The following is a 14,644-nucleotide window of genomic DNA, read 5'->3' on the forward strand; positions in this document are numbered from 1 at the left end:
GAGAGCCCGGCAAGCTACCGAGAGTATCTCGCCCGCACGGCAGAGCCTGGCAAGCTCCCTGTGACGTATTCGATATGCCAGACACAGTAACAACACAGTCTCCAATGGAGACGTTACTGGGCCCGCTCGAGCAAATCCACGATCAACGGGAGGGCCTTTACCTATATATATATATATATATATATATATATATATATATAGCCTGACCTTCACTAGCTAGGATATAGAAGTGAGACGCGAGCAGCCAGCACTGACCCTAGAGCCTCGCAGTCAGCCTCAGTCAACAACTCTCCCTCCATGCCAGGCAAGAGCGGCCCGCGGGGCAGAGGAGACGGAGGCGGTGGTGCTGTAAACCGAGCTCCGGAGGGTAGGCCCAGCGGGAGCAAGGGCAAAGATGGCCGTGGGCACAGAGCCCAGAGGTGCTCAGCGGTGTGGGGGGAAGCACAAAGACGTTTCTCAGTGAGGGCGGGGTGGGATTTGCACGAGCTGGGAGGCCCACGCACAGAGAAGCGGCGATTCTGCAGAAAGGCAAGTCAGGAACTTACGAAGCCTCAAAGCACGCGTTGCAAAACATTCCCAAGTGCCTCTCTCCTGTGTCCCCTGCCCCCTTCCTTTTTTTGTCGGGGGGAGGGGGCGGTCATACCCAGTGATGCTCAGGGGTTACTCCTAGCTCTGCACTCAGGAATTACTCCTGGCGGTGCTCGAGGGACCATATGGGATGCCGAGGATCGAACCCGGGTTGGCCACGTGCAAGGCAAACACCCTCCCTGCTATACTATTGCTCTGCCCCCCCCCCCCGCCTCCTTCTTGACCATCGCCATGTCAAGTGGCCAGATAAGGCTTGCGGACAGGGCAAGGGCTATGGGGGAACTGGGGCGAGGCAGACCTCAAGCATCCAGCTCCCTGCATGCCTCGGGACTGTCCTCGGGGTGGGGGTGGTTGAGACGGATTCTGAGGATGGACAGGTCAGGGAGGGAGCCAGGCGCGAGGCCGGCCACAGGAGGAGAGTGTGAGAGGGAGTGGACATGTGCTTCCTGGCCCTGGGCTAGGCCCACACAAGGAAGCCGAGGCCAGCAGGTCCTCTGTGCTCTTGCTGGGTCTCAGCGAAGCACCAAGGACACGGGCAGGTTGCCTGGAAGCCCCCCACCCACCCCTGCCGAGGCTGAGCAAATGGGCCCGAGAAGGAGCGGCATTTTCTGACTGGGCCCGCCATGGGGACGGCCTTAGGGCCTTACAGAAGAGAATCGCGTCTCTCCAGGGTGCAGAGGAGATGCGGGCGGCAGTGTGGGGGGGCTCCCGGCATGCAGGAGCAGGGCAGGGGGTTTCCCTGCACTGCCCTGGCCTGGCCCCATGCTGGCTATGCTGTGGGTCACTCTGGGGTGGCGGGGGGTCAGCCCCATACGAGCTTCCACAGCCTCAGTTTCCAGCCCCCTCCCCACTGGGCCAACCACACACAGCTCAGTCTTCTCTGAGGGGGGCAACGTCAGCCCCAGTCAAGAAGCACTGCAGGAGAGAAGGGGAACTTGGGGGACCCCATAGGAACCCTGCCAGGGTTCAGTCACCTCCGTGATTCCTGGGGACTGAGGGTGTCAGGTGGACCAGACCTCAGGGCTTCTCTTTCAGAATCACCATTCATTCATTCATTCATTCATTCAACAACAAACAAAGCTCCTTCCTGGTCAGGTGGGCTGTTTCCCAAAGTGTGTGTGTGTGTGTGTGTGTGTGTGTGTGTGTGTGTGTAGAGGGGGTGGGGCGGTTCCTGGCCTCCTGGTCACCTGCAGAGAACAGGGAGCCCTGGAAGTTCAGGCAGGAGGTGACCCAGTCTCTTCCAGCCCCGCTCCCAGACTCCTGCCCCGCTGAGGGAGACCACCGCCGGCTGCTTTATGAGCCAGGCCTGGAAGAAATCATTTCCACTCACACCTCATCCATCAGAAAGTGCTGGAACCTGGAGAGGAAGCGAGCGGGGAGAGGGAGTCCCTGGGCGTCCCCGGAGTCAGAATATGCCACATTCCCAGCCTGCAGGCAGCCAGGCCTGTGGCCGGGTGGGCCCGCATGGACTCGAGGGTTGGCCACTAGGACCCGAGGGTGGAGAGAGGAGGGCCAGAGAGAGACGTGATTCTCCAGGGCCCCGTGCCCCGGGGGCCGTGGGGGCAAGGGCAGGATGGAGCTGGGAGCCACCACAGCTGTCCAGATGAGAACCAGATGGCCCGGAGACAGGCAGCTGTGGCCACAGCTGGAAGCCCGGGGCGGAAGCGAGCTTGCTGGGCTGCTGTGTCTCCTGAAAAACGCATCAGCCAGGCCGAGTTTGCCTGCAGAGCAGCTGACCTTGGCCTGACTGTCCCCAAGGCCCGACGGGCACAAGCCTACGTAGAAGCTTGGGGAGAGAGGGGACATCCTGGGAGAGGGAGAAGGGCATCCTGGGGAGAGGGGGCATCCCTGGCAGAGTGCTCGCTTTGGGGCTCAGAAGGTGCATAGGTCTGGGGTGTGGCCTGAGGCTGGTGCCAGGAGGGCACCCCCAGGCTCATGCCTGTCTGGGGTGGCTACAGTCAGACCCCCACCCCCGGCCCCCACCTAGGAAAGGAGCAGCCTTTCCCCCAAAGGCACAAAAGACAGCTTCCTCCCCGTGGCACAGAGGTTACCCCGGGAGGCCTGGAGGACTTGGTGTCTCCCTGGAGCCTCCCCCCCCCCCCCGACACCCCCTGCCCCCGCAACTTGACACAGAGGGATTTGATCAGAGAGTTTACAGATGGGCCCAAGGTTGCACAGCAAGCGGCCAAGGCGGGCACAGAATTCATCTTGTCCTGGAGGAGACAGCGGCGGAGCAGAGAGGGGAGGCGGAGACAGCCCCAGCTAGGGGCTCTCAGATGGCTCCTTCCTCCACGATGCACCCCTCGAGCCCCCAAGGAGGGTGGGGGTCCTACACCAAGCCAAGATCTCCCCCTCCCATTAAGCTCAGCCCTCGGAGCATCCCCCACTCCTCCGATGGCTCCTGGTTCCCAGAGGTGCTGTGCAGGGTTGGAGAGTGGTGGGGGGTGGGGAGGGGCACGAAGCTCTTCTTGAACCCAGGGTCCAAGCAGCACGTACCTTTCGTCCCGGTGGTCCCAGTGCGCCCGGGGGGCCAGGCAAGCCTGCGTCACCCTGCAAACAGAGACCGGGGTGAGCATGACAGGATGCCCATTCAGCTCAAAGCAGGACCTCCCCCCCAACACACACACACACCCGCACACCCCGACCTGCTGACTGCAGAAAGGATGTCGGGGGTCCCCCAAGGTCTCAGGGGGTCCCTCAAGGTCCCCGGCCACTCATCCCTTGTGCCACGTGATCTAGTTTCCCAGCAGGGACCACCTCTGGGGAGGAGGCCCTGCTCCCAGGAGCACCGTGATTCCATCGCCTCGAATTGCTCCGTCTCTTCTCTGCCGTGTCTCTCTCTCTCTCTCTCTCTCTCTCTCTCTCTCTCTCTCTCTCTCTCTCTCTCTCTCCCCCTGCCGCATTCCAGGGACACCAGCCCTTCTGCCCCGTTCTCACTCTAGTGGGACACAGTGGGCTCCCAGGAGGGGGCACTTCTCAGCTCCACCAGGAGCCAGGCCAAGGGCAATACCTCCTGCATTCTGGGCACATCCCAGTTCTGTATCTCTGCTCGCTGGCCTGGGGCAAGGAAAGGCAGCAGCAGCCCCCAAGGCAGGCCCCGGGCACTGATAAGAGCCAGCTCCACCTGCTGACAGGGCTCCAGGGCTGGCTCTGTAGGAAGCCCAGCTGACTCCCATGTTTCTTCCGGGATGCCCAGCTAGAAGCAAGGAGGCCTCCTGGGAGCTCTGTACCCTCGTTCCCCTCCTCTTGGCCCCTGGCTTCATTTATGGGGTGACTGGAGTTGGCCCCAGGGTTCAATCCTCCATTGGGGGGGGACCTCTGGTCTCAGGCTGCAACCCTATAGCCCCCTCCTGCCTCAATCAATGCCTCCAAAATCTTCAGCTGGGAGATCCCAGCTGTCTGTCGAAGGGAAACTTCCGGGATGGGGCCTACTTGGAAGCAACTGCAGGCCGGGGTCACTTTGCTGGGTCTGCAGGAAGCCATGAGGGCGCTTGGCAGAAGAGGGTGCAGCTCTTGGATCCTTGAAGGGGTGCAACCCAGGACAGGCAGTAGGAAACAGCCTGGATTTGGTGCCAGGAAAGGCGGTCTGGACACCCAGCATCCCCCTGACCTTGTTAGGCAAAAGGTGTCCTGATGCCCAGCCCCCCACCCCACCCCTGACCACGGGGGTCCTGGGGAACCTACCTTCACCCCATCGTGGGCCTTTCCTGGTGAGACCCCAGGGTCTCCTTTCTGTCCCTGAAACAAAAACAGTTCTGCTTCGGCCGCTGAGCTGTCAGGAGGAGACACAGCCCCCGACACTCCCTAAAAGCCTGTGTAGTGCCGGCCCCCCTCACAGCCCCTGATGCTCCGGCACCTTCCACAGCACCCCCATGGACCACAAATCCCTCCTGTGGGGGCCCCGTCACCCCAGCATGGGCTCCTTGGCCTCAGTCGCCGACCACCCACCTGTGCTCAGGCAGGACCTTCATAAAACTATCCCCCTGAGCCAAAGCCTCAGCACTGTCCAGCAGAGCCCCTCAGGCCTGAGAGTGCTCCCAGCTGGCGAGTGCTCCACCCCCCCCCCCCCCGCCATGAGCTCCTGGCTGCAGGCTCCTCCCCCCATCTTGGTGAAAGGACTCGGGAGACAGTTCTGAAAGCTGAGTTGTCCCCTTCCAAGAGCCTTGGCCCCCTCTCCCCCGAGCTGGGCCCTCGCTTCATGTCTCTAGAGGTGAGCAGGGAAAGGGCTCCGTGGGAGAGCCCAGGCCGAGCCCGCACGGCCCCCAGAGCAACTGACCCTTCAGGACTGTCCAGGAGGGCCAGGCACCTGGCATGAGAGGTGGCCCCTCTACAAAATGCCTTCCTGGACTGGTGATAGTCCAATGGGTTGGGTGCTTGCCTTGCTTAACCCAACCTGGGTTCCATCCCCAGCACCCCATGTCATCCCCAGAGCCCAACCAGGAGTGACAGGAGTGATCCCTGGGCTCAGAGGCCGGAGTCAGCCCTGAGCACTGCCAGGTGTGGCCCCCAAACAGAAAACGAATAAACAAAGAAAAATGTCTTGGAATAAAGTCCCAGTTCACCATAGCACTGCCAGCAGGTCACTTTCCTGAACTGAGTCTCATTTCCTCACCTTTCAAATGGGGGCTACATAGCACACACACACACACACACACACACACACACCACTCGGAACAAACATCATGCCACAAGCCTCGGCAATGAGGATGCATATACACATACATGTACACAGGTAGGTGTACACACATAGGTATGCGCACACACAAACACACTTGGGACAAACATCATGCCATTGGCAATGAGGATGCATATACACATACATGTACACAAGTAGATGCACACGTATGGGTATGCACACACACACACACACACATACACACATACACACGGTCACAAATATGATGGCGAAGGACTCATGACTTTAATTTAGCCCCTTTGGTTCTTTCCCTCCTTGAGATGAAGACCTCCAAACCCAGACCCAGGCCCTCTCAATCACTGCACCCCACCTGTCAGAGCCTGCAGAGGGGGTGGCCTTCACCTCCCTCCCCCAATGCCCTCAATGCCCCTGCCATGCCAGGCCTCTCTAGCAGCAGCTCCCCCAGTCCTCGGAACACCCCATTTGCAGGGAGGCCACGCCCCTCCGGGAACAAGCAACTCTGCCGGGTCTGACTAGGGCCTCATCTGCCCGGAGAGCACCATCATCCCAATCCTTCATTAACACATGGGAAGTCTAGATGCTTCTCGCAGCTCCTTCCAGTCCCCACCAAGAGCAGGCCACCTCCGCGCTAGGACCCAATTCTCCAGGTCACTCTGTAGGAGGCCCGTCCCACCCCGCTGAGATGCCCCCCCACCACAGCTACCCCCGCGTGCCAGTCACCAGCGCCGGTGCCTTTTATGTCCATGGTGCAGGGCCAAGCCCCGGGTAACCAGGGATTCCAACAGCCATAAAAGGAGAGCGGCGTCTCCCCGCCCTGCCCTGCCCACCTCAGTGTGCAGCTGACAGAGGAGCTGGGCTTTGGAAGCCTGCAGGGGTGTCCTAGTGTGAAATGTTACAGGAGGGGAAACTGAGGCCCCCAGGACCCAGCAGGAGCCCTTATCTGCAGCACTTGACCTATTTGTGGGCGCTCTTGGTAGCCTGCCCAGTCCTGAGCACAGAGCCCTACCAAGTAAGATCAGGGACTTATAGGACATTTGCTAGCTAAGTCTCTCTCCGACAGGGCATGGGACAGTGGAGCACGACACAGCTCACGAGTGCAGGGAAACCCGAGACCCATCATGAAGACAAACTCGGGCTCCTCTAAGTCCTCCCCATCTGACAGGGAGGACTATCACAACCTCCAGTGAACAGGTGAGGAAACAAAGGCACAGAAGGCAGGAAAATCACCCACAGGTAGGTCATTCGTTAGTGGGATTTACACTCAGGCTCTAGAGAATAGCTCCTTAAAATTATTATTATTATTACTATTATTATTATTATTGCCACTGCTGCTGATATTGTTGTTGTTTTGGTTTTGGGGGTCACACCTGACTGTGCTCGTGGAATCACCCCTGGCTCTGGGCTTAGGGGACCATCTGTGGTGCCAGGGATCAAACCTCCAACCAGGAGGGGTGGAGAAGGTCCTGTTAGGGCCGCTACAGCATGCGGTGGTCTGGCCCTTGTAGCAGAGGGGCTCCGTGCTTCTCATCGGCTGCTGATGGCATGAGAATGATGTGATAAACACCCAAATGGCCTATGGCAGAAAAAAAAGCTTCCCTACCCTTGCCAAAGAGGCACATAACTGAACACAGGGATCATGAAAAAGCCTGTTTTTTTTAAAAAATATTTTGTTATAACTTATCATCCGCAAACGTTTGGTTTGTATGCCGACTTTATACACCTTCACACCCAGGGTCATGAAAAAATAAATTCTCAGATGAAAAGGGATCATACGTGGAAAAAGCCCTAGAGAATATTGTAATACACAGCAGAGAAAAGAGAAAAGGCAAGGATCCAGTGATGCACAGAGTATGGGATGAAACCAGGGAGCACTTGCCCCCCACCACAGGGAAACGCCAAGTGGCCATCCCCCTGCTCAGCAGGGGCTGCAGGAAGACAAGGAGGGGTGAAGCTTTAGCTAAGGAGTGCTTCACCCCAGGCAAGCGATGGAGAAGACCAGAGAGGAGACAGCTCCTAGTCTGCCTTCTGCAAACCCCCCACAGCCCAGTGAGGGATAGAACAGACACACTAAGGAAGGAGGATACCTTAGTGGTCAAGTGCATGCCCAGGTTCAGTCTCCGGCAAAGCGAGAACGACAGAGCTGGGAGACAGCTTGAGGGGCTGGAGTGCACACAGAAGCCAGGTGGCATCCCCAGCATCGCATGGTCCCCCAAGTACCACCAGGGGCCACCCCTCGAGCAGCAAACCAGGTGGAAACACTGAGCATGACCAGGTGTGACTCCCCCCTCCCAGCCCCCAGCTCTCTGGCCACTGAGCCCATGGACAAGCCCCTTTCTGTTTCTGAGGAAGAATGGCTGGACTCGTTACAAAAAAGCCTATGGATGTTAGGCACCTGGGGACTAGACTGAGCGGGGTTTTTTTTTGTTTTGTTTTGTTTTTTTGTTTTTGTTTTTTTTGGCAATGCTCAGGGGTTACTCCTAGCTCTGCACTCAGGAATGACTCCTGGTAGTGCTCAGGAGGGGACCATAAGGGATGCTGGGAATCAAACCTGGTCGGTCGGGGGGCAAGGCAAACGCCCACCTGCTATGCTATTGCCCCAGCCCCTAGACGGAGCTTTTCTCCTGCAGGGAGAAAAGAGGGGGAGTCTGGTGGATCAAGTGTTTAGAGAGGTGAGATGAGGCAGGAAAACATCACACGGGATGGAGAACACCCCCATGCAGGTCTCCGTTGACCCCAAGTGCCAGATCATTGCTGGTCCCCAGAGCCCAGCACAAGGACAGTCTAAGACACATCCCAAAGGAGCGGCTGGATGCCCAGCACTGCAAGAAGCAGCTCGAGGGCTGGGATAAGTTATCACTGGCTCAGGCCGCAAGCTCTCTGTGCTGCCACAGCCATTCCATGTGGGTAGAACATTCTGCCAATGTAACAAAGCAGGAAAAACAAATGGCAATGGCTGACATAGGGAGGGAAGAGACGGACTATTTCCTGCTCTGCAAAGAGTGAGTAACTGTCCCCAAACCACAGGGAGGAATGTATCAGAGCCCTGCTAAAACTAGTAAGATTATCCAGGGAGGCATGGCTGTAAAATAAACATGAAAACTACAAAAACACAGAATTCAGTAGCTCTATTCAATAGCTGAGAGCCAGCTAGAAACTTTAATGGGGAAAGTATCCTATTTGTAACAGGCTTAAAGTTACAAATTTATAAACGGTCTAAGTACAAACTTAATAAGAGACACGCAGGGTTTATGCAATAAAAATGATAAAATTTTACTAAGTTACATTTTTTAAAACTCAATAAAAAATGGGGAGACACGCCAAAGTTTTAGATAAGAAAATGTATTATCTTAAAGATGATAATTTTTCACAAATTAACATACACATTTAAGGCATCCCAGTGAAAAATCCCAACGGTTTTTATGAAACTCATTAAAAAGGGCATAAAGTTCATCTGACAGAACAGTCAGAATTATTTTTTCAAAGAGAGGGGAAACACACATAGGATCAAGACAATAAATGTCATATAAAATGGCATTTTACAAGCATAAAAATATGCATGCAGGGAAATGAAATATATTTGGCCTAAGATAGATTATGGTCTATCAAATAATAATTAACAGAGTAAAGATTCACTGTCACTGTCACTGTCCTCCCGTTGTTCATTGATTTGCTCGAGCGGGCCCAGTAACGTCTCCATTGGAGACTTTGTTGTTACTGTGTTTGGCATATCGAATACGTCACGGGGAGCTTGCCAGGCTCTGCCGTGTGGGCGAGATACTCTCGGTAGCTTGCCGGGCTCTCCGAGAGGGGCGGAGGAATCGAACTCCGGTCGGCCATGTTGGCTGCGTGCAAGGCAAACGCCCTACCACTGTGCTATCGCTCCAGTGTAGATAATTTATTATTAGATGGAAAATAAAATTAGGACACTGCTTCAACCCCCTCCCCAAATAAAAATTAATCCCATTAATTAATTTAAAGGTGAAATAACCATGAAGAAAACACATAGAAAAAGTATCTTTGTGATCACAGAATGGGTAAGAAGTGTCTATGGCAAAAAGCAAAGTAGAGAAGCATCAACTGGACGTTAAGGTCAGGGAAGGACTCTCGCCAATCAGTCTGACACAGCGTCAGACACCGTCTATGAGTGTCAGACACCGTGGAGGACTCAGGTCAAGAGCATGGCCACTGCCGCAGCCGCCACGGTATGCTGAGCAGGGGAAAACAGGCTGAGAGAGATTAGCTAAGGAGATGAAGCCTTAATTACCTTAAGACATCGATGGATTTAGGAAGGAAGGGAGGAGGGAGACAGGAAAGAAGGAAGGAGGGAGGGAGGAGGGAAGAAAGAAAGAAGTAAAGGAGGAAGGAAGGAAGGAAGGAAGGGAGGGAGGGAGGGAGGGAGGGAGGGAGGGAAGAAGGGAGGAAGGGAGGGAAGAAAGAAGGGAGGAGGGAAGGGAGGGAAGGAAGGAAGGAAAGAAAGAAGGAAGGAGGGAGGGAAGATGGAAGAAAGAAAGAAGCAAAGGAGGAAGGAAGGAAGGAAGGAAGGAAGGAAGGAAGGAAGGAAGGAAGGAAGGGAGATAGGAAGGAAGGGAGACAGGAAGGAAGGAAGGAAGGAAGGAAGGAAGGAAGGGAGGGAGACAGGAAGGAAGGAATGAAGACAGGAAAGAAGGAAGAAGGAGGGAGGGAGGAGGAAAGAAAGAAAGAAGCAAAGGAGGAAGGAAGGAAGGGAGGGAGGGAGGGAGGGAGGGAGGGAGGGAGGGAGGGAAGAAGGAAGGAAGGGGGAGGGAGAGAGGGAGGGAGGGAGGGAGGGAGGGAGGGAGACAGGAAAGAAGGAAGGGAGGGAGGGAGGGAGGGAGGGCGGGAGGGAGGGCGGGAGGGAGGAGGGAGGGAAGGAAGGAAGGAAGGAAGGAAGGAAGGAAGGAAGGAAGGAAGGGAGGGAGGGAGGGAAGAAGGAAGGAAGGGAGGGAAGAAGGGAGACAGGAAAGAAGGAAGGAAGGAGGGAGGGAGGAAGGAGGGAGGGAGGAGGGAAGAAGTAAAGGAGGAAGGAAGAACGGAAGGAGGGAAGGAAGGAAGGAAGGAAGGAAGGAAGGAAGGAAGGAAGGAAGGAAGGGAGGGAGGGAGGGAGGGAGGGAGGGAGGGAGGTTGCTTAAGGCACTGTAAATGGCTGTCCACGTGTGACCAGCACCTCATATGGTCCCTGAGCACTGCCAGGTGTCCCCACCTTCCTGGACTTGGGCCGGGCCCCCACGCTCAGTCAGCGCAGAGGTCTGGCCTCTCTGCCTCCTTCCTGGTGGGCCTGCAGAGGCCCGGGCACACACAGAGCCTGCAGAGAGGCACAGGCTGGCAGCCGTGGGCCCCTGGCACATGTCAAGCCCACGGATCTGGGGACACAGACCAACTACTGCCGTCATGGGCCAATCCCCTGCCCTGTCCCTACCCCATGGGACTCACCCCTACAGACCCGTCAGTCCTGAGCCCCCCAGCCCCCCAGCTCCCACACCAGTGGATGGACGTCCCCCTCGGCCGCACTCTGTAGGAACTCGACAAACGTCTGCTGATTGACAGACACCAGGGATGGTCCCTTGGGTGGCTGGGGCCGAGGACAGGCTGACACTGCCCCTGGGGGAGGCCAGCCGGCCCCAGCATCCCAACAAGCCAGCTCCTGGCCTCAGGGGCACTGGCATCAGCAAAGCTCCTGACCCCACATCCTGGTGGAGCCCGGGGCCCGCTGCTTCACCCTGTCCCGGCCACTCTGGCCTCCACCTTGGGCCTCTCTGAGGAGCCTCTGTCCTCTGGGCTCAGGCCTGCAGGGTCTGGGCCCAGACCTGCCGCTGCCACACGTTTTTACATTTTAAGTGCTAAGGGAGGCCTGAGAGGGGGCTGCTGTGTCCTGCCAGGGTCCCCGACACGCACACGGCCACCGCGTAATCGGGGACTCGGCTCCCAGAGTCAGGAACACTCCGCTCCGGAGCACCCTTCATGACTCCCCCCCCCCCCCACAGCTGGGTGAGTACTTCACCTGCTCCACCCCAGGTGCAGTGCTGTGCTGCGCTGGTGGCTCTCCTTGCCCCGCACCCCACCCCCAGCTCACGCGCCCTTCTGGGCTGACCCCCAGTATGTCCGCCCAGACCCCCGAACAGGCCAGGCCCTGTCCCGAGAGTGGCTCTGTCTATCAAGACTGGCCACGGAAGTTCCACCCCATCATCAGAACACTCTGGTCTCTGGTCTCCGGGCAACGTTCACTGGCGCAATCCTGGAGGGTTCCCTGGAGGAGATGGCTCCTATACATTCTGACCGTCCCCCATCCCCCACCCCCCATTCCCTGTACTCTCCCTCCAGCTCAGGCATGTGCTGAGCGCCAATGTTCACTCACAGATGGTGTCTCCTGGGCTGGGCTCAAGTTCGGGGTCCTTTTCTTCTCTCTCCCGGGGTACTGGTTGAGATGCCTGGGCCCACCACCAAGTCCTCTACACCCCTCTGCACCCCTCTTTCTCCCCTCTGTACCCCAAAGCTGATAGGACAGTCCCATCACCCCCAATTCACGCCCTGCCCCCCCCCCCGGCTCCTGCCTCCATCCTGGTCTCCACCCACCTTCCCTAACAATGTTCCCACCCCCCCACCCCCCTAGGAGTGAGTCTTCTGACATCTCAACCTAAAGGATGCTTGGGGTGTCCTGGTCAGCAGCACCGGTTCCCCCCTCCAGCCCCCACACCAGCCTCAGTGCCCAGGGAACTTCCGGTCCCCCAGCCAAGGCCCTGGGTACCAGCTGTCCGTCCCACCCTCCTGCCTCCCCGCGTCTCCAGCCTGGCAATGCGTTCAGCACCCAGGAGGGTCTGCGCGTGGCCTGGCTCTGCCTCCTGCAGTCCCAAGGGACTCCCCCCAACTCAGCCCAGCACCCCCCACACCACAGTCACTCACCTTGGCTCCGGGCGGGCCAGGGCGCCCGGGGCTTCCGTAAGGCCCAGGAGGACCCTGGAAGGAAAGGAAAGAAGGGGTGATGGAAAAGGGGAGTGTGCATCCTGGCACCCACCAAGGCTGCCCTCCGGTCCCAGCACGACTGTCAGGGCAGCATGCACTTCACTGGTGCATGGGCTACTGGCCCGGGGCCACGCCACTGTGAATACCTTTCTTACCCTGTTTGTTGTTTGGGGTTTTGGGGGGGGGTGGGGGAGGGGTGCTTGCTCAGGAGCGACCCCTGGCAAGGTACCTGCAAGTGAGGGAACCATGTGGTGCCAGGGATCAAACCCAGATCTCCTGGGGCTGAAGCAACAGCACAGCAGGTAGGGTGTTTGCCTTGCAGGCAGCCGACCCGGGTTCGATTCCCAGTATCCCATATGCCTATATGGTCACCCCGAGCATCGCCAGGAGTAATTCCTGAGTGCAGAGCCAGGAGCAACCCCTGTGCATCGCCAGGTGTGACCCAAAAAGCCAAAACAAACAAAACAAACAAACCAAAAAACCCCGAGTTCTAGAGTCATCTCCCAACTCTACCTACATGCCCTTGACTCAAGTGCCCACGGGAGCGCCAGAGAGGATGCTGATGCCCACCGCACTCTCCCCAGTCACCCTCCAGCCCTCCCACCCCCACCCCTTCCTCGGTCTCAGAACACGCAGAGCTCCCTGCCTCTCTCCTCCACATCTGGAACTTTCCCCCTTTTCTATGGCCTTAGTCCATGACAGTCAGGCATGCCTTCTCAGCAGAAACCCAGGCAATCTTTCTCAGCCTGGTTCAATGGCAACCTCCTCCAAGGAACCTTCGAGAAGGAAGCTGTCCACCCCGGAGACCCCTGCCAGGCCTCTAGGAACACAGTGAAGGAAAAATCGTCCCACTTCTCCACCAAGCTGCTCTTGGCGCGTCTCTTGGCTCCCACTGGCTGTGAGCTCAGGGCTCCTTGCGGACCCTCGGGAGAGATGGGGAGAAAGCTGGTCCAGGGCTTCGAGCCGAGTGCTGGCCAGGCAAGGCCTGGGCCCCGGGCCTGCTGGCCCCCACAGCGGAGCTGATTCATGGGGCTGCTTTCCCAGGCCGTACCAGAATCCCCCCAAGGAGCGGGCCGGCTGCCTCAGCCACCCGGGACCTGCTTTCTCCCCTGAGGGCCCTAGGCTCTGCCCCTACAGCCCAGTCCTGTCGACAAGCCAGAGTTGGGGGTGAGGGGACCTTCCAGGGAGGGGGTGGTCTTGGTCCAGCAGGGATAATCTGGGGCCTTGGGGGAAGAGAACGTGGTGCTGGCGCCCACGCCGGCCTCTAGCCACACTCCCCTTGTCATCCTGGTCCCCCTTGACCCATCTGGCGGGCTGTAAGGACTTGCTTCCTTCCTCCCTCTCTGCGGCCAGGGCCCAGCTGCAGCCTGTCACATTCCAACCTGGGCCCTCCCTCTTCCTCGATGCCTCAGTGCATCCTGTGGAGATGGAGCTGGGCTCAGGGCTCACCCAGAATGGGGGTGCCAGGTGGCTCTCCCTTCAAAATACCCAGGGCTCCCACCCTCGGCCAGCTGTCCACCCTGTCTCCGGGCACCTGCGAGGAACTGCATGTCTGACCTGCTGCCCGGTGTGAGCCTCCCCAAGCCTAGCTCAGTCTTCCTATCTGGCCTGTATAGAACCGGAAAGGGTTGATACACACCCAGCCCAAGCCCCCAGGGTCTCACCTCACAGCCCAGCCACGTCCCGGCTCCCCCAGAGACAGAACACCGAGCACCCCCTCTGCAAGCTCCCGTACATGGGGGACTTCCTGCTCCCCCCGCCCCCTCCTCCCCACCCCGCCCCAGCCTCTGCCTTGCAGAGAAATGAAGGACATAGTTGACTGTGAGCCAAGGAGACAGATTCTACGAAATGTTGCGGGCTGGCCAACCGGCTGGGGGGAGGGCTCAAGGGGTTCCCTGCCAGGCTCCTGCGGACTGGGGTCGGGGGACACGATGTGGAGGTGGAGAGGGCCATGCCACCCAGCCCTGGGGACCTCAGCCCGCTCCTGCTTGACCCCGAGCAGCAGCGGTGCCCTCTGTAAGCCGAGAGGCTGCTCAGGGTGGTTCCGGCTGAGCACTCTACTATCTCTGGAATTTTATGATCTATGGAATTTCCAGTCTCAAAGCAGGACACTGGGTGGGGGCATAGGGGGAGCCCGAGAAGTATGTCAGGAGACTCTCGCTGCCTCCTGGAATTCCAGGGCAGGGAGGGGAGGTGGTGGCGGGGGTGGGGGGAGTGGGGTGGGATGAGGAGGGAGCTTGGAGGATGCCTTACCAGGCTCTGAGTCTTTACCGATGGGGAAACTGAGGGGCAGAGACAGGGAGGGCCTTGGTTAAGATCGTACAGCTTTGAAGGGTGGCGGGGCAGTCAGGGCTTTTTTCTCCTACACGGTTTACCCAGAATCTGCTGCAGGGGGTCACGGTAAAGAGAGAAGCCACCGGGGCT

At 58.1% G+C, this 14,644-nt stretch overlaps 1 protein-coding gene across 1 annotated transcript in view; it reads right to left on the reverse strand.

Annotated features, from left to right (window-relative positions):
• The window catches only part of COL27A1 (collagen type XXVII alpha 1 chain), a 129,860-nt gene that overhangs the window by 91,216 nt on the left and 24,000 nt on the right, over positions 1-14,644 (reverse strand). Inside the window, exons 5-7 of the mRNA XM_056138693.1 lie at positions 12,161-12,214; positions 4,273-4,326; positions 3,085-3,138 (exon numbers count right to left, since the gene is read on the reverse strand). Of these exons, the coding sequence (XP_055994668.1) occupies positions 3,085-3,138; positions 4,273-4,326; positions 12,161-12,214 (162 nt within the window). The remainder of the gene's footprint in view (positions 1-3,084; positions 3,139-4,272; positions 4,327-12,160; positions 12,215-14,644) is intronic.

Source organism: Sorex fumeus, unplaced genomic scaffold (genome assembly GCF_029834395.1).
Source record: "Sorex fumeus unplaced genomic scaffold, SorFum_2.1 ptg000129l, whole genome shotgun sequence".
In the NCBI taxonomy this organism is placed as follows: domain Eukaryota; kingdom Metazoa; phylum Chordata; class Mammalia; order Eulipotyphla; family Soricidae; genus Sorex; species Sorex fumeus.